Here is a 19,823-nt window from a genome sequence, read left to right as displayed (position 1 = left end):
TGCTTCGTAATGCAGGTATCACACATAGCAGCTAGTACATCATAGTAATGCCTTTCAGCAAATCTTAATAATACAGCACTAAAAACGAATCAAAAATATAAACTAAGAAGCGTTGCACCCTTCAAAATCGCCCTCTTTACTGCCGTAATAGTAGCTTAATTCTCGCAGAATGTGCACGGCCTGAATTCCCACAGCAATTCAAGCAAAGATTATTGCCAAGTAAGCAGGCAGCTGTGTGTGAAAACTGTTTACAATATTCAAGAACCATTCATTCTATAACAATGATGTCAAGATGTTCAGCTAGCCAAAAACCTCATTGCACGAAGCACTTCTTTATCTCTGACACAGTCACGTCAGTTAACACGCCAACAACACAACAAAACGAACATGAAATAAACATCAAACAATCAGAACTACAAAGGCTTACTGAGCAAAAGATAGTCGTAGTTGAATATAACAGCATCAATGAACTTTCTATATACATGATTGTACAAACAGGCAAAAAAATGAAAACATCTTTTTAATGTGGGGCCACTGCTCAATATTTATTCTACCAAAACAAAATACACCTGCAATTATGACTAGATGCGCATACAGATAGCTTGGTGTGGAACATAGTGTCCTTCCCGGGGTGCGTTTGACATCACAGTTACACCTTTATCACAACCATATCACAAACCCTATTTTACTAAAAAATTACATGCACTTAATGCCACATGGATAACTCAATTGGCTGCAACTTGAAGTCGACTGAGTGACATTAAAAAACTAGCGTAGCAAATGTATGACTAGAAGTGATCTCCAATTCCACATGCAACTTCTTTTTGTGATTTATGAGGTGAGTTAACTATTTCAAGTTTTTTTGTTTCTGAGCAGAAGTTTGCAGGTTCGTTTTTCTGGCTGCTTTGCGTTCGAGAAGAAACATAGCTGGATGCTTATAGTGCCAGGTATCCAACCAAATATTGATGCAATATTGCCCACTAAGCGTCTTGATAGCCTTTTTGTCAATGTTGAAAGTTAAGCACCATCTACAGACATTGTTTTGGTTAAAAAGGGAGCTTGCCATTTGGTGACCATAGTGCATAAAAAGTTGCATGCCTAACTGAAGCAAAGCATATCACATAGAAAGAACATGTGGCAGTATGTACTGTTCGAAAAAAAATGAGGACCTTTCAAGTACATTACTGAAATAGTCCTTATCAAATGGCACTGCAATACAGGCGTAATCTTGGTCACTGACATATACAAACAAATCTGCATGCTGAATTCCTGTGATGCCCATCTGTACCTGCACTTGACAAAAGTATGTGGTGGCACGCTTGAGATTCCGAGTCAAAATTTTTTCTTTGTTTTTCTCCATGTTCTCTTCCAAGAACTTTTTTGTTGACTCAGGGCATTTGATTTCCAGCACCCTCTCAGGGCAACAGTCGCACTTTACTAGGCCATCTGGACTCGCACCCATGTATGGGTGACCTTCCATAATGAAAAGCCCACTGTCTGACAGCCAAATTATCATGGCTGGCACGTTGGCTTTCGTAGCATTTTCGTGCATTGCATTCCAGAGCAATACCACGACGCATTGTTGCTGTACAAGCATTATTCTGCCTCATGACTTTTCTCAGCAAGGGTCTCAGATCATGCGGGCCCATTTTTGTCCTTAATGTATATACACGGATAAATACACTGTAGGCAATAGAAGCGGTGACCATACCTACCCTGTGACGCAGCCAGAGAGTATATTTTGCCTGATCTCGTGTTAAACTTTCAATCACAATAATGTCTTCACGGCTCTTGCTTTCCTGTAAGTGTGCAAGCAACTTTTCTGGCGTCACTTCACCGCTGATTCCAAGGAGGCTCCTTAGCTCGTTCACAGAACCGATGAGTGTTAAATCACGATGCGTTGGCTCAGAAGTGGAACATCCTGCTTCTTTGGTTGGCTCCGGTAGTGCGTATTCTGCTGATAAAGAAAGATTTGCATAAAAATATGTGAAGTGTGGCATATGCTGAAATTATTAGTTACAGTAATGGCTTCAGGACTGCTTAAAAGTGTGTCTAACAAATGTGATAATGATCAATCCTTATGTTTCTTGAATGAAATGTACACAGATGATTGCATAAATATATCCTGCACTAGTCATAATATATAAACTGAGAATTTCAACCAATAACCACTGTGTCCATGCATGGTTTAAGAACAACATAGAAGGCAGTCATTTTTAGAAGCACATTTTTAAAGGAGAAATGCCCAATGCATGTGTTATCTATCCTAACAGGAGAGCTGTGGAAATTCAGTGACGTAAACACTACAGTTTGCTACATGTGACTACCCGTGAAGGATTCAAGGGCATGTAATGTGCCTTAGGACAGATCGAAAACCCTTGCATGTTCTATTACTAACACGGCTCCAAATCCATGCATATTTAACTAAACAAACTGCATCGCCTAAAGGTCTACACACATTTCTGAATGACCTGGCTTGCTATGATCATGAAAAACATATTTTACATTAACTTATGTTGCAACAGCAAGAAAACACTGCATACTGCCATGATAACCAACACATCACAGACCAACCTATTAGGCAGCAGTGTCTTCAATTATATGTTGCAAATACTTGCTAAGCAAGGCAATGCGAATTACACATTTGCACAATGCAAGGTGTCAACGTGGTGCATCACACCTGTAAACTAAACAGATTAGAGTTATGGGCGAAGGCTGTAGTTTGTGACTCTCAGATGCAAAAAGCCAAATTAGGTTTGAATGCATACCTGTTTCAGTATCTCTGTCTAAGCGCATTTTTGCAGCAGATTGATAGCTTACATTTTTCAGCAGTCGCTCAAGTATGTTGCCATCCAGTTGGGGCACCTCTCTGATTTTTGCCTGAAAAAAGGAACAAAGATAATATTACATTTTAAATGGCAACATGTATACACACCGCATAGATCATTACCATGGACACTTAGCATTGAGGTTTATGCATTTATTTTCCCACCTGTCAGACTTTTTTAAGCAAGCATGGATATGCATATTTTCACTGTGTCAAAAGTGCTTGATCAGACTTGTTTTTACAATAGCATATGGCGTGCCTTTGCCTCAGACGCACATTGTGCAACGTCAGAGGAACACACTGGGGAGAAGTGCTCGCATTGTAGTGTCCCGTCAGTGTTGCACAATCCACCATCCAGTACACCGTACCAAGACATATTTCAGTCCTAGTTCTAGAATGATACTGTACTCAAAAGCCAACACATGTACCTATGACTACAATCATAATATGTACTCTTGACAGGCATCTGATTGCCGAATATATAGTCTATGGTCACGCAAGTATTATCCTAAATAATGAAAATGCTCTTACATTTTAAGAAAATACGAACACTCATAGTAAGGCACGTTCACAAGATCATTCAAGCCGACATATTGAGGAGACTGCTTCATCTCATTGTTACCCTTTGCTTGCCCTACTTTTTCATGCACTTTTAAAATAGGAATATATTTGCATACCTTTTTAGCACATGGAAGATCAATTATAGCCCTTGGCTGGTACTTTTCTTTTACTCGTTCTTTGTGCTCTTTGCCCCACTTCTGCGGCTGGTCGGTTGACGAGAGTTTGTCAAAAGTCTTGGCAGCATTTATATGCAACAGAACAGCAACAATGTGTTTGCACTTGTAATTCCTGTAAATAAGATATTTATAATGAGTATATTCCAAAAACATTAACCTTCACAAGCGTAATTTGCATTAATCTCAAGCTTACTTTTCTTTACGTGGAGCCTAATGATACACTTATCAAACTTCTTCACGCTATTAGAACAACGATTAACACAGACTTCCAGTATGAAAAGAAAACCCTCTAGCTAAGCAAATGCTCTCCGCAGCATACAAGAGTTCACATTTTTTAATGGAAGCAGACACTACAAAAACAGGAGCTTCACAGTAAATAAGGGGATACTTAATTAAAAGACCAAGACCATCACAGGTTCAAATACTTAGTTTTCATATCATACTTCAAGAAATAGGCGCTAAGAAAATATTTATGTTAAATGTGTGCAACTACCCCAGAGTGTGGCTCAGACTCCGTAATTAAAACGAGCATCTCAAGGTATTACAAATAAAATGAATGAATATTTTGTATTAACTAAGATTGCCGTTTATCGCGCAAGTGATGTCCAATCTGCAAGCGTCGATCCGACGTAATTGCGCTATCTGCTACCTGAGGCTTTAGCTGAATCTGCCTGTCATTAAGAACCACATTGTATATCTGAAAACCTAAAGAAGGCGATAATTTCAGTCACATGGTTTCGGAAAAACCAAGATATTGGTACGAATGTGCAGGTTTCTTCCATATAGTCGCAAGTGATTATTGTCATACCCAGCTTTGCACGAACAACTCGTCGGATCGACCGCCGCGTCGCAAACGGTAATTTTCACTTCGTGCGGAGCACTGCTGATAGCAGTAGTCTGCAACACAAAGGCCAGAAAGTCGAAACGAGCATCCCGAGCTGTTTCGATGGCGCACTCAACGACGTGTCCCGCGTAATAAACGTCCTCCGCCTCAATTAAGCACCGACTTGTTTCGCACGCCTTGTCCACATACCGGTTGATGCTGCTCAGCGGCAATGCAACTGAAAACAAAATTAATATACGAAAAGGTTATCTAAACTGGTACATGAGAGTAGTGAGAACCGCGGCTACGGTGCTGCACGAACAGACAAGCTGAAAACCATAAAATTAACCGATTTGCTTCCCCATCTTCGTCTGGTGAACATAAGCACTAAAATCGCTGAGAATAAATGAGAAACTGAACAAAGGCGAACTGAGCGACTACAATAGAAAAAACAACTGACACAACAGCTGGGGCGAGCACTTTGGAGATATTTTGCTAGACTCCACACAGCCAGGGGCGTAGGCAGAAATTTTTTTCGGGGGGGGGGGGGGCACCTCCTTGATCTGTAGTGGGGACGAGCAGGCAGATGTGGTCGAGTGTCATTTTCTGCTCTGTATGCTATGGCAAAAAAAATTTCGGGGAGGGCACGGGCCCGGGTGTGCCCTAACGTGGCTACGCCCCTGCACACAGCAACCGCTTTAGTGGCAGCGCGGGCTTTGCACAGCGTCAGAAAGGCTGCCTGGAGATACGCGGATGCGTCCAATGCAAAGAAAACTTGAGTCAAAACCATCATCTCCCCTGAAGCGATCACCAAAGAACAACGCAACCTGATCACAGCTTTCGAAGCACGCACGACGAAGCGCCGGCATGGATGACGCTTGTAGACACAAATATATAATTGCTTGCTTACCTGAAACACGATCGGTGCTGTTTCCGTCGTTCGTTTGAAGCTTGCGGCAAGCGATAGGTCAAAACAAACACAGTACCACGCAGGGTGCCGAAGCGGGCGCGTGATAACGCACGCGGATAACGGCGGGCGTCGAAATAGTCGAGATGCGAGTCCTTGCCGTGACGTCATCCAGGCCTCTCGCCAGGCGGCGCCACTCCAACTTCTCGGGGCTAATAATCAGTCAGAGAGGACGCCAAGGGATAAAAGAAATAAATTATTCGAACAAGGTCCTTTTTTTTCAGGAGCGGCGCTGTTCTAAGTCGAGCCTGCGCCGTCTTCTCGTAATTATGATAATGACTATGATGACGATAAATGATGATGATTACGATAATTATGCTCGAAGTGATGATCATGATGATAAATGAAGATGATGCTTCAAATCGCGAGAATGATGAAGATGGTGACGATACTCGAAAAGAGCCGCCTGTCGGTCATTTGGTTCAAGAAATTCACCAAACCTTCAACGACTACGTTTCCGACGCGGTCATACTGCACAAGGATTCACACTTCATCGAGTTAACTTGGGCAGTTATGCCTTCGTCTGCCGCGTAAACGACGTGTGTCTTTGCATAGAGCTCACTAAGTTGGACGACCATGCTGTCGGAAGAAATAATTCTACTCTATGTATAATGGACAACGCCCATGGAAGCGCAACTGCGGTTCTTGCAATCGCCCGGCCTTTTCAAAACCGTGTAATCAGAAAGTCCTTCCTGTGACTCTTCGCGATAGCAATTATATGCTATCGCCGTTGTGCTATAGTTATGCTATCGCATAACGCCGTTGCCGTTATGTTTTATATAAAGTCAATATCGGTAACACCGCCCCGCTCATTGTATGTTCTTCCCGCGGGTAAAAGGCCGCGAGCGGGGGCGACGAACGCGACCTGAAACGAATCGGCCATTTCCGTCACACGGAGGGCGCATACGATAACATCAACCCGCGTGCGAGGCCTGCCGTCGATTACTCCTCAAGCAGAGATGAAAAGCCCCACCTGTCTTTTTTCGGGCGAAGTAGCACCCACGCCAGAAGAGGGCGATGGGAGGGGGGCTGCATCGCCTCAGCAGCAAGCGTGAATTCACCAAAAGAGCGTGGTCCCGAGCGCTGGCGCGCGCGCTATCTGGGCAGACATTGCAAAACGGATCGTTTGCCTTTCTACGCGCTGTACTCTCACCGTCTCGAGTTGAGACAAAAAACGCCACGTCGACCGCTTCTGTCCCTGCAGTGGCCCCATACCCAAGACGAGCTCAAACGGGCGAGGCATTGTCCGGCCGCCAAATGCAAACGGCTCGAAGAGATTGCTTAAGAACACAGACACATGCACACACGAAGCGCAGAAGTATGACATGTTGGTAAGGCTAATTGGTTCATAGATTGAGCAGAAAAGTTTAAACTGCGCGAAGACGACAAGACGTAAGGACACAGAAGCACACAAACACCCGAAGGACAGCGTTGTCGGATAGTTGGTTCATACATTCAGCAGAAGATTTGAAACTGTGCGGAGAAGACAACACGTGAGAACATATAAACATGCACTATATCATACACAGCATAGCTATGTATTGTATAGTATAGCAAGGGGTGTAAAAAAGAATGGAGGGTGAGGAGAAGGGAAAGGAGGAGCGAGAGTGTGCATAGAATAGCGGTGGCGAGAGTAGCAGGGAGGCGAGTTGTAGGTTGGAGACATGCAGGTGGTCAAATGGAGTGCAGGTTCCTTCACTGCTAAACATGTCCATGCTCGCCTAGTTTTGTGTCACTTTGAATTGCATCGCTGAGGCTTTGCATCAGCTCATCTGTACAATGGCCTTTACGATGTTTAGTGAGTTAAATCCACGCATAAATTGGAGAGTTACATGAGATCGGCTGCTAGCCTTCCTTCGTATAACATTACAATTTATTGCTATCGCATTCATTTCGTCGCAGTTGCAGCGAAACTGTGATATTATAACTGAGGAGCAGCTTAAGGTATCACCCTGTCTTCCTCTCACCTCTGTCTTTGGGGTCACGCAGTTCCCCCATTTGATACACATAAACCGAGCAGGCTGCACGTTTGGATTGTCAGCGCCGCCGAAGAGCTAATTCCTCTCTCCGAGCCACGAAGCGACAGCGAAAGGCAAGCGTCGAGAGTTAGACACAGACGTCGCTCTGAGCCCTCTTTCCAACCCCTTTTATCCCACCCCATAGCTGGGCACTGAAACTGAAACATTTCGGGGGAATTTGGCTGGACCCTCGCAGCGTTCTTCCGCCCCCCGGATACGCCAGTGCCTGAACGCTTCCCCCCCCCCCCACCCAACATTTCATTAGTCTGATATATCAGTAGCGAAAATCGGCTAAGCGAGTAATTCCGGAAGAAACTGGCTGCTGTCAGCTGTCATCGTCAACGCGAATAGCGTAGCCGTGACTGTCCCAGGTTTCGTGCTCTCATTGTTCCGTTGCCTCTGTATATACCTAAACAAGGCATGGCGCGGTGATAAGAGTGTTCCACTAACAAGAATGATTGATCATGACACGCATGCCATTTCCTTATCATGTCACATATGATAAGGAAGCTGTTGGGATGCCATGTTAAACATCTCATTACAATGCTTCCTACTTCACCCCCTCCCCATGTGTCCTGCTGAAGCCTTGTGTTCCTTCCTGTCATCCGTGAGTTTTGCATGTGCGGAGTAGAAGAGATTTCGCACTAAAGAGGTGACTGACTAATGTATTGCATCTTCCACTATGCGAGAACTCTATGCAGCTGTCGGTATATTTTCAGTATTCAGCAGCTAAACTCTTCTGAGCATTCCGCAACTAAGGCTTTGTTTAGCACAATACGTGAATGAATTAGAGTACTTTTGTACTCTGCTATGGGAGGGCTGTGTTCATGTGTCCTCAACAATAAGTCTATATAAGACGTGTCACTCAAGGGAGCGCTGGCGAACCGCTGCTCTTTGGAGCCACATTGCTAAACGTTACAGTATGTGTTTATCCCAATCTACCTCGATAGTTTCCCAACTAAATTATGTGGCTTCGCGCTAACTTCGGGGTTGACATTTCTCTAAAATGCGATACCGATGATGGATGAACAACCTTTTTTGTCAAAAGATTGCCTCTTTTAGCAAAGTGTCTGATTAGTTTTTCCTGGCAGGAAACATTTCTTACTTTTTTTATGCACAGAATTACGGAATACAGCAAGCGTTGGACTTCACAAATATTAACCCCCGTATTCATAAAGGCGCCTTAACTTGAAGCCTCGACTTGACTTGCTCAAGTCAGCCTCAAGCCAGTGCGTGACTTCAATCTCGCCGAGACTAGAGTGACCTAGAATAGGGGGAGTGTCCAAAGCGCCGGCTTCCGCGTGGGCCTTTTGCGGTGAACTCCCGCGCCGCGTCGCTGCTGCGCCGGACCCGTGGGCTTTCCGCGCTCGGGAAGCGCGCGGAAAGCGAGGGGCGTCTGCTACGCGCTGTAGTTTTTTGCGCCTAGTTTCCGCACAGGGCACTTGAAGTCTACTTTCTTTTTATAATGCGGTGCGGAATGGAGCTTATTCATCTTTAAGCGTTGTGTTAGTGCTATGGCAACAACAGAACGCAAAAAAATTAAGTGTCAAGCGGCATCAGCGTGGCCTAGTTCAGGTCACAGAGTTCGAGAACGTTGGTGCATGCGTCAAAACGCGCAAAACGGACACGCAGAAGCAAAGAACGAAAAAAGCTTATTCGCACGAGCAATCTGGCAATAGCATCACGCATGCAAGAATTAAGAGTAATAAAAGAAACTAAATTACACGCGCAGTCAGCTGAAATGCTTACGCGCAGTGACCGCTTCACACTACGAGCTTTTTACTCATGGTCGCCAGTGCTTTGCTAGCCATATGCACACCGCTTTATTCGACAATTCATTAGCCTCCACTAGCACTTTATTATGGACAGAGCACACCGGGAAGACGCAAGCGAAACAAACAAAAAAAAGAGAGGAGACGGCCATACGACCGCAATGCTGTTGGCTTATTTTTGCTTCTGAGGTCGCGTACAAGGCTCACCGTGCGCAAACATCTGAAAGGAGAGCAATGCCAGGTAAATTAACCTTATTTCACAAGTGTCACAAATTAGCGGGTTATAAAGCGCGCGCGAGGCCGCTTTCAAACTGCTACGAGACAGAACGGCGCGAACCGCTCGCCAAGAAGCGCGAAAAAACGAAAAAACAAGCATCAAAAGACGCCGGCGCGCCGCATCCTCCTCACCCAATCGAGCCAGGCGCAGACGACGCGATCAAACGCCCGGCAAATCCTGGATGTTTCTAGAAGGAAGGGGGGACGCATCCGCGAGCGATGCCGCCGCGATTCGAACCTACGAGAAAGCTCTCGCCCTTTGCCCAGGCTTAGCTGTACTGCACGCAGAAGAAACATCCCGACGCTTCTAGAACCCGGGGGAGAAGGGATAAAAGCGTGCAATCGACGGTAGTGAGGTCAGTGAAGAGTCGGAGAAAGTCAGTGGAGAAGTCAGTGAAGGAGTGAGCGAGTCAGTCGGCCCGGTTATGGTGAAGTTACGCCAAGTGTGGCTCCGTTAGCCAAAGACGTGTTTATGATGGTGTGTGGTCAGTCGCTCGTCGATCTGGAAGAATCCGATGACGACACCGTGTGAGCCGTGACAAGTCACGACGACGGTTGAGCTACGACGATCAACGCTGGAGCTGGCGTGAGTGTTTCCTTGAAGAGAAGCATTCGATTACCGTCCAAGTATTGTGGACTGGATACGCCATTATCTATTCAGGACTGTAACTGTCGTTGAATAGTTGTAATGCATGCGATTGCATTCGTAGCGTGTGATCTGTTTGTTTAGCTCCCGTTGTGTAAACACCATCTGAGTTATATTGTGAAGTTGTAACTGGTACCAGCCGAGTGTGCACGTGTTTGTGTTATTTGTATTGCCTTAACTGAGAATATATTTCGTTTTCGTTTGTGTTATCGACTCTCGGCTCTGACTCGGTCTTTAGACCACAACCGGCGTTCGCTGGCGCACCAAAGGACCAACTCTAAATTGTCCGCGCTTTCGTGGTGCGTTTTCGAAGGGCCGTGACGCCAGCCCTTAGAATCCGCCCGGCGATTGCCAACCCGATTAACGGGATTAGCGCCAATTATTCTGGCGTCCGCGACACAGGACCTTTTTGGTGTACAGTGTGTCCAAGGTAGGGAGAAAGAGCCTTGAGACGTTGATAGTGCTTGCGAACGATTTTTGTGTGTTGCGCCGCGTTCTCGCTAACCTGTGTGCAGAGAGTGTTTTGGAATTCGAAGTTAGGCAGAAATTTTGTGCACGCGGCAAGGTTTTGTTGACGGGCATCATGGATCTCGAGAAATTAGTTGCCCTTGGTGAGAAGATGGGTCTTTCTGGGGCCGAACTACGAAAGTGGGTGAGCCAAAAGGAAAAGGAGGCGGTTGAAAGAGAGAAGTTGGCGGCTGAGAGGGCGAAAGAAGAAAGAGAGCAACAATTGAAGCTAGAGCTTGAGAGAGAGAGGCTAGCAGCTGAGAGGGGGAAGGAAGAAAGAGAGGCGCAAGAGAGACAGAGGCAAGCTGAGATGGCTGAGAGAGAAAGGCAACGGCAGCACGAATTGGAAATCGAACGGCTCCGTTTGCAGCAGCGCACAGAGACTCCCGTGCAGGCTAGGGTGGAGAGCAGCGAAAGGGAAGATCAGAGCTTCCGATTGAACCCAAGCAAACTGCTTGTGGCGTTTGATGAGAGGAAAGATGATCTCGATGCATACCTGCACAGGTTTGAGACGATAGCTAGAAGCCAAAATTGGCCGGAGCAGCAATGGGCAACAGCTTTGAGCACTTGCTTGAGTGGCGAAGCGTTCAGTGTGTACGGTAGGCTGACATCTACCGATGCAGCTAATTACACGAAAGTGAAAGCTGCTTTGCTGAAGCGATTTCGATTCACCGTGGAAGGCTTCCGAGATCGGTTCCGTACGGGAAGGCCAGCTGATGGCGAGACGGCAACGCAGTATGCCGCGCGGCTCAGCCATTATTTTGACAGGTGGATCGAACTTTCAGAGACGGCACAGGAGTACGGTGAGCTTCGAGAGCTTTTAATCAGAGAGCAATTTCTCACCAGTTGCCACCCGAGCCTGTCGCTGTATCTGAAAGAGAGGAGAGCCAAATCGCTCGAGGACATGCTTGAGTTGGCCGATCAATTCTTAGAAGCGCAAGGTGGCACGAATCTGGCCAAAGTAAAAAAGGAGGTTCACGAGGAGTCGAAGAAATCGGCACCTGACGAAAAGAAGCGTGCACCGGAGAGTGTTCCGCGATGCTTTCTGTGTAACCGGGTGGGCCATCGCGCTAACAGTTGTCGGACTAACTTCTCACGCCCCAGTGTGAAGTGTTTTAAATGTGGACAAACTAGGCACAAAGCAGACGCATGTCGAAGCGATGTGAGTAAAGCCCACCAAGCAGCTTGTGCGTATGCCCCGCCAAAAGAGGAAGCAGAGGCGAGCAATGATGAATTGGCCGAACTGAAAAGCGGGAAGAAGATGCATTTCATTGGTGCTGCGATGACAACAGACACAACGAAAGGAATGCCGACACTTAAGGGGAAGGTTGGTGGAAAGGAAGTCGCGGTATTAAGAGATAGTGGGTGCACCACTGTTATCATACGAAAGAAATTGGTCCGAGAGAGCGAATTCACAGGCAATACCCAACCGGTTCGCCTGCTTGATAGTTCGATTCTAATGCTTCCTGAAGCCAATATTGAGGTAGAGACCCCTTACTTCAGCGGGAGAGTTACTGCCCTGTGCATGAATAACCCCCTGTTCGACCTAATCGTGGGAAACATCGACGGAGCTCGAGGGTTATACGATCCTGAACGTTTGGGAGAAGCCCCGAAGATGGAGCCCTCGTCAGTTCGGGAACCGCGACAAAAAGGAAGCGCGGAAGGGAATCTCATGAAGGATGCCGCCCGGGCTCAAATTGAGGCCGAGGTATCACGGAATATCAGTGATGAGGCACCTACGGTCGCTGTACCGCCCGTGAAGACGCGCCGAGCAGGTGATGTTGCCACCCAGCGGCCACCACCACCCGTGAGTGCAATGATGACGAAGGTGGTCGTCCAGGCAAAACACCACGACGCGCAGAAGTTGGCGAAGCACCGCGAACGTTCTAACGAACGCGACCACGCCTTGCCGATGTCGAATGTGTCGACGGCAGCAGAGACGCCTCCTCCGGCACCGTCAAATGGAACGGCTCGCAAGAAAAGGAAGAGGAACAAAAAGAGAGCGAGCGAGCACCGAAAGAAGGGGCGAAAGCGCGAGTCTATTTGAGCAGGACAGGGTGTTGGAATTGAATTTGTTTGAAGTGGTTTGAGTTTGAAAGTGTTTGAAGTGTTATTATTCCCTGTGTCATGTGTGTATGGCTAATGAGCCCGAGTGTCGTTTACTTAACATTATGTGTACAGTGCTACTGATATAACTGTATAAGCATTGTAAATGAAGAGCTTTGCTTTGTGCGTTCGCATTGTTTATATGAAAGCTATGTTGGTGTTTTGTACTTATGTACTTGTGTTTATCTTTCATATGTTGTGACATTGAAATGCCCTGGAATTGTATTAAGAGTTCTATTATGAATGTGACGCGCATTGTGTGTGGACTGAGCTATGGACTCTGTATGTGGGACATTTTTGGATGTGTATGTGCGCGCTAATTTGTGTTGTTTGAATATTATGTGATAATATTCTTGAAGTGGGGGCAGTGTCACAAATTAGCGGGTTATAAAGCGCGCGCGAGGCCGCTTTCAAACTGCTACGAGACAGAACGGCGTGAACCGCTCGCCAAGAAGCGCGAAAAAACGAAAAAACAAGCAGCAAAAGACGCCGGCGCGCCGCATCCTCCTCACCCAATCGAGCCAGGCGCAGACGACGCGATCAAACGCCCGGCAAATCCTGGATGTTTCTAGAAGGAAGGGGGGACGCATCCGCGAGCGATGCCGCCGCGATTCGAACCTACGAGAAAGCTCTCGCCCTTTCCCCAGGCTTAGCTGTACTGCACGCAGAAGAAACATCCCGACGCTTCTAGAACCCGGGGGAGAAGGGATAAAAGCGTGCAATCGACGGTAGTGAGGTCAGTGAAGAGTCGGAGAAAGTCAGTGAAGGAGTGAGCGAGTCAGTCGGCCCGGTGATGGTGAAGTTACGCTAAGTGTGGCTCCGTTAGCCAAAGAAGACGTGTTTATGATGGTGTGTGGTCAGTCGCTCGTCGATCTGGAAGAATCCGATGACGACACGGTGTGAGCCGTGACAAGTCACGACGACGGTTGAGCTACGACGATCAACGCTGGAGCTGGCGTGAGTGTTTCCTTGAAGAGAAGCATTCGATTACCGTCCAAGTATTGTGGACTGGATACGCCATTATCTATTCAGGACTGTAACTGTCGTTGAATAGTTGTAATGCATGCGATTGCATTCGTAGCGTGTGATCTGTTTGTTTAGCTCCCGTTGTGTAAACACCATCTGAGTTATATTGTGAAGTTGTAACTGGTGCCAGCCGAGTGTGCACGTGTTTGTGTTATTTATATTGCCTTAACTGAGAATATATTTCGTTTTCGTTTGTGTTATCGACTCTCGGCTCTGACTCGGTCTTTAGACCACAACCGGCGTTCGCTGGCGCACCAAGGACCAACTCTAAATTGTCCGCGCTTTCGTGGTGCGTTTTCGGAGGGCCGTGACGCCAGCCCTTAGAATCCGCCCGGCGATTGCCGTCCCCATTAACGGGATTAGTGACAAGTATTTGCATGAAAAGCCTTATACAGAAAATGCTTTACAAATATCTAGATATCATGAAATAAACTTACAGATACCCCCATTCTCGCTGTACAAGTTAAATAGCTGCCTGAAAGAAAATACGGTAAGAAATTTACAAGTATGAAAGTGAAATCTCTCAATCACTTCACAAAATCGTTCAAATACAGAAATCTCTTATGTACCTAGCTTGAAATAATGCAACGCAGCTGTTCTGAGCTGAGAATAACGTTTGTTTTCGGCCGATCGCTCGTAACTTGAAGTGAGGCATACACGATGTTGCACTTTTACAATTTCATTTAGTTTATTTGTATTGTTTTATTTAGAGGCAGAAGCCTTAGATGCCTCATCAAACACGAAAATTGACCGTCGGCGTCCCGCGTCGCCACAAAAGGGTTTGAAAACGACCACAAAAGGGACAAAACAAGCAGCAACGTATGCTGTCTCAAGCAGTCCGGAAGTTTCAAGAACCACGAGAAAGGCTCCGGCGACCACCGCTCGGTGGCGCCACGGTGCGTGAAAGCTGCGAATGCAGTACGACAAGCACAATTATGCGAAAGATGTACGTAGGCGTCCCTACTTGCACAGTGCTCCGCAGATAGGCTAGTGTTAAGAACAAGAGATGAATCACCTGCAGTACCTGCAGTATCATTTCATCTATTTTGGGGAAGCTGTATCCAGCTGTCCTTAACAACCTGTCCGTAAGTCTGGCGACTGCCGCACTGCCAGCGCAGCCACATAGTAAGAAAAGGTGCACTTAATACCTAGCCGTTCGACCACCATAGATTCTCAACTCAGGCATGCGACTTCCCGCTAAATACGCCGCTGTTATTTGTCTGTAACGCGACAGCAATTATAAATATACAACCTTTGTGGCAATACATTATCTCTTTAAGCAGAGTGCCTTACTAGTTTCCCCTAAAAGTAAGCTTTTCTTTTTTTTAGGGGCGAAGCTCCTAAAGCTGTGGGTCTGTCCTTCCTCTGTGACCGGTTTATTCGCCTTTTCGGTCGGTTTCAAGATTGCGATTGGCCGCGAGATCGACCTATAGGTGGCAGCACCGTCGCCGCGTTAGTGTGGAGAGGCGGTCGGAGGCGCGTATACAAATGCACACAGCGGCGCTTCGTTGTGAGCGGTTTGAGCCGAAAATCTGCGAATAACATGCGTTGATTGCAGCTGACTGGTAATATATACGTTCTTCATTGTTGAATCGACGTACGAAAATCATCCAACATTACTATTACTAGTCAGAGAAGCGCAATCTGCCGATGAAAAGGATGCTTGCCCTGGATGAAAATCTGCGCTTACGCACTGCATGACGTTTTTTTGTTGTTTTCTCTCTACATGTTTAGCTTGTGTTTTGTGTACTACGCACTGCAGTAGCACGACTGAACTACGTAAGTGTTTACTTCTTGTTCTTTTGTATACCAGGCCATATTCCTGTGCAATAGCACTGTTCACGCGAATACGCATATATACGCAGGTAAGAGTTTAGCATAGAGCTTTCATCGATTGATTACGTGCACGACAATGATGCAACAATGGAACAAGTGTCTTTTTTTTAAATGCGAAGCATTTCTTAGCGAACCTCAGGCACTTTGGGCGTTTCTATCTACGTATCTATCTATCTATCTATCTATCTAGCCGCCTACGTCTGGGCGCTCTCCTGGTCGTCTCCTTACCTTGTAATATACCAAAATTGACAGAGCGGACGATCAGTGTATGACGAACAAGATTCACTGATGATGACGTGAATAACGCAAAATACCAGTCGCGTACGTCATGAAACCCTTTCTCTCAGTCACGCGTGGCACATACCCGTATACCAGAGTTCATGATATGCGGGTATGTGCCACAGGTGATAACAGTCTCAGTCAACGCAGTAACCGTGAACATACACACTGACACGGAAGGAAAGTGATAATAATAGTAATTGCTGGGGTTTCATGTCCCAAAACCACGATATGATTATAAGAGACGCCATAGTGAAGGGTTCTGGCAATTCTAACCATCTGGTATTCCTTAATTTGCACTGGCATAGCACAGTAAATGGGCCTCTAGCATTTCGCCTCCATCGAAATGTGACCGCCACGGCCGGAATCGAACCCGCGACCTTCGGGTCAGCAGCCGAGCACCGTAACCACTACACCACAGCAGCCGACGCAAGTAGTGTTAGGGAGCTGAAGACAGAGCACACCTGGAAGCCGCTGGGCTACCATCCAGTCGTCGACATAGTCCACAACGTCGACCACGTGGATTACGCAAAAACCGGGGTCGATGCTTCCTGCAATAACTCTGCCGGGAGGACCATGTCCCTCATGATTACCGGTCACTTCAGCATTGATTTATCAAAACCCAACGGCGCCTGGTTCTTAGACGGCATGAAAGACGGCTTGGATAAGACCTCGGTGAAACGTCCAGGACAGAAGGCATCATAGATTACTTCTTCGTAAAAGCCATCAGCGGTTTCCACCAGCTCTACTATACCTTGCACTTCACTACACTTGGACCATTCGTAGCCGCGATCACGAAGGGATCCGATAACAAGTCCTGTCCAGCTGCTGATGCTCACTGATCACGATTATGATGACCTTATTCAGGAACCGCCAAGAACCCCTTCCGCACATGCACACGGGTTCGTCAAACGTGCGTGCGTTGTCCGTCATGACGGATATGTATAAACATAAGAACTGTAACGCAACTCTGACAACTCCAACTGTGATTGTAACGCACGGGCACTGAGCCTGCGCGTGCCACCAGGCTGCGTATATATCTAGGGAAACTTCTGAATCAAGCTTAGTTGCGAGTAGCGCCTGTCCTGTGCATCTGTGTTCCATCATTGTCCTATTCAAATTTGCGCTATCCAGTATTGAAGAATATAAGCCACTACATATCAGCTTACTGCGTTTGCTGTTGGTAACACCTATGTGGTGGTTGGCATCGTTAAACAACTGTAAACAACTGGTTATATAATACATGTGTGACTCTTCAAAATATATGTGTGCGTATACCATTTGCACATTCCTCTAGCGTCAATCCGTATCGTTTCGCTCAATGTGAAATTTGCGACACAGTCACCTTCCTGCGCATGCTTCGCATAACATCGATTCCCACGGTACGTGGGATCTGCCGAATTTTTTGCAAACTAATAATGTCCGCTGCATTCCATCAAGTTATAACAACTCCACACAAACGCTCAAGATAATGTAAAAAGAAAGAATGAGGTTTTGCGTGAAATTATACGACATAAATGTAAGGCACGCCGTCGGGATTAATTTTGAACATCTGGGTCCTTCAAAGCGTACCTAAATCTAAGCACACGGGTGGTTCTGCATAAATTCCGTCCCAAGTTAAAATTCTTTTTCTTTTTTTAGGGACAGTTTGAGCACCGAACGCGAAGGACCGCGAAGTGGAACGCGAAGAGGAACGCTACGCGCGTCCTGTCTTCCCTCCAGCCTGGCCGTTAATTCTTACAGGGCGAACGGAGAACGCGGCCGACAGGCGCGCGAGATGGGGGGAGAAGCGTAGGAGAGGAGGGAGAGGGGGAGCGTAGCAGAGGAGGGGAGGGGGAGGAGGATGCGCACGCGCAGTAAGGATGGTCACGCCGCGCCCCACCACCGGATTGAACTCGGCCATAAGATGTAAAAACCGTACTCAGGCGCATGAAACATGAGGCAAGCTGCCCACACACGTGGTCACACACAAGAAAGACACGAGAAAGCCCACAAAATTGCTGTTAGTTTGTGGGCTGATGCTGGCGCTTCCTTGCGCCAACACACTAACTGACGGGACTGTTGCTTCCATCACACTTCATCGGACCATCACACTTCATCAGAAGCATCAACGGAGTCAAGCGGGGGGAGTCAACCGAAGCAAGCGCTGCACCGAACGCGCGCAGCTCTCTACCCGCTTTATATTCACACTTGAAGGAGAGGAGACTGGAGGAGGAGAGTAGCGCATGCGCCACAAGACCAGAAGCGAGAACGCAGGAGAAGCGCAAGCAGGTGGTAGGAGAGAAGTGGAGAGAGTAACGCGCAGCTGTTGGAGAGAGGGAAGGAGGAGTGTTGCGCATGCGTAGTGTGAGTGCGGACGCCGACAATGCGGGACCTACTGCCGCTATATTTTGCTTCGCATCTAAAAAAGAAAACTTGACGCTATCTTTGCTTCAGCCTATTCGTGGGCTTTAACGTAAAAGGCGTACATAAATAACCATTTTCGGTGCACGTGGCTCATTCAGTCGCTTCACAACCTAACATCAGTGTTTCTGTATTCCTTCGCAGTCAATGACTGCCGCGGCAATGCGGAAACGGATATGCATATCTTTTGCGACTGTGAGTGGTACAGTGCACAGTGACTATCCCCCTGGAATGGCTTCAACAAATTGGACGACCTACCCGTCTGTGGAGGAAAGAATTTATACGTTGTCGACCGGATTTAATGTCGGAGAAGAATGCCGTGCAAGTGCTACTGCGCTTAATGCGAACCAATGGGCATATTATTTGTTAACGACTGAAACTAGAACGCGCTTCCTCTAAATGTTCTTCATCATCACTTTACTGTGCGTGTGCGTGCGTATGCCTGTGCGCATGCAAGTGCGCGCGCGCGCGCGCGCGTGTGTGTGTGTGTGTGTGTGTGAAATATGCAATTCGCAGGTGTTAACTTTGGGGTTACCCATGTTTCCGTTCCAATTAAACCGTCTGCATACAGGTGTGAACGAAGGGAGTGACGTGATCTCGTTTGCTAAGAATGCTACGAAAGTTGGCGGAAACTATAGTAACCGCTGGTGCCTCAATGTCTTTATATACGTTGCGACTGCGCCAAACTTTATTATTTCATTGCGGCCATTCAACGACGTTGTCTGCAGAATGTTGGTACCGGTAAATTTTCCTGCCTATCTTTAGCTTATCGAAAGATAACTTGAATATTTCACCGGGTTGATAATTCGCCAGAGCAAAATCTCGAAGCTTCATGCGAGCCAGCTGTACTCGCGGCGAAAGATGTTGATCTGTCCAATCCTTTAATGATTTCCAATTTTTCAGCTTGTAGGAATTAGCCAGAATACTGATTTTTGACTTGTACTTCAGGAACTTCACTATTACTAAGCGGTGCTGCCATTGCTTGCGAGACCCAATCCGATGGGCACGTTAAATATCCGTAATTTCGAGGCCAAGGCGGTCTTTGCAGAAGTTAACAATCATGACTTGAGAAGCCTCGTAGTACTCTTTTTCTGCCTCGGGAAAGCCTTTAACTATAAAATATTTCTAAGCATGCGATTGTTCATATCATCAACGAGTTCAACTATGCTAGGGTGCCTCTTATCAGAGAAGGCTGAAACACCGCCTTTGATGCCATCGACACGTTATTTGAGTTCATATAATGCTGTCACATTACCTACAGAATCGCCTAGCGATGTTTCCCCTGTCGAGAGGCGTTTCTTAAAGGCAGCTATGTCTAAAAAGCGTCCTTCGTCTTACTGCTGGCATCGTTTTGAAAATTTTCACGCGCACATTCAGCATCATTTAGCGTTTCGATAACCTTACCCATGTTGTCAGGGCCTTGGTTTACTTCGACGTTAACTTCGAGGACATGAGCAACAAAAAACATAACAATTTCGGGCACCAAGTAGCAATCAATTCTGCAGGTGCATGAACACGAAAGCTTTCACGCAATCTACACAGAGGTCGCCGCCCTCTCGGGCACCAAGTGCCCATGAAACAAGCAGCTGCGTGAAAACGA

General features: G+C 46.8%; 1 protein-coding gene across 1 annotated transcript; it reads right to left on the bottom strand.

Moving 5' to 3' along the window:
- Positions 1 to 850: 850 nt before the first annotated feature.
- Positions 851 to 6,567, bottom strand: LOC119406765 (uncharacterized). The gene is given in 7 exon segments (XM_049420202.1): positions 851 to 1,496; positions 1,498 to 1,957; positions 2,769 to 2,880; positions 3,505 to 3,676; positions 4,373 to 4,625; positions 5,298 to 5,337; positions 6,508 to 6,567. Coding segments are annotated over 7 exon segments (1,476 nt in total). The 3' UTR covers positions 851 to 1,117.
- Positions 6,568 to 19,823: the final 13,256 nt, after the last annotated feature.

Source organism: Rhipicephalus sanguineus, chromosome 10 (genome assembly GCF_013339695.2).
Source record: "Rhipicephalus sanguineus isolate Rsan-2018 chromosome 10, BIME_Rsan_1.4, whole genome shotgun sequence".
In the NCBI taxonomy this organism is placed as follows: Eukaryota; Metazoa; Arthropoda; class Arachnida; order Ixodida; family Ixodidae; genus Rhipicephalus; species Rhipicephalus sanguineus.
This window is presented reverse-complemented; position numbering and strand designations above follow the sequence as displayed.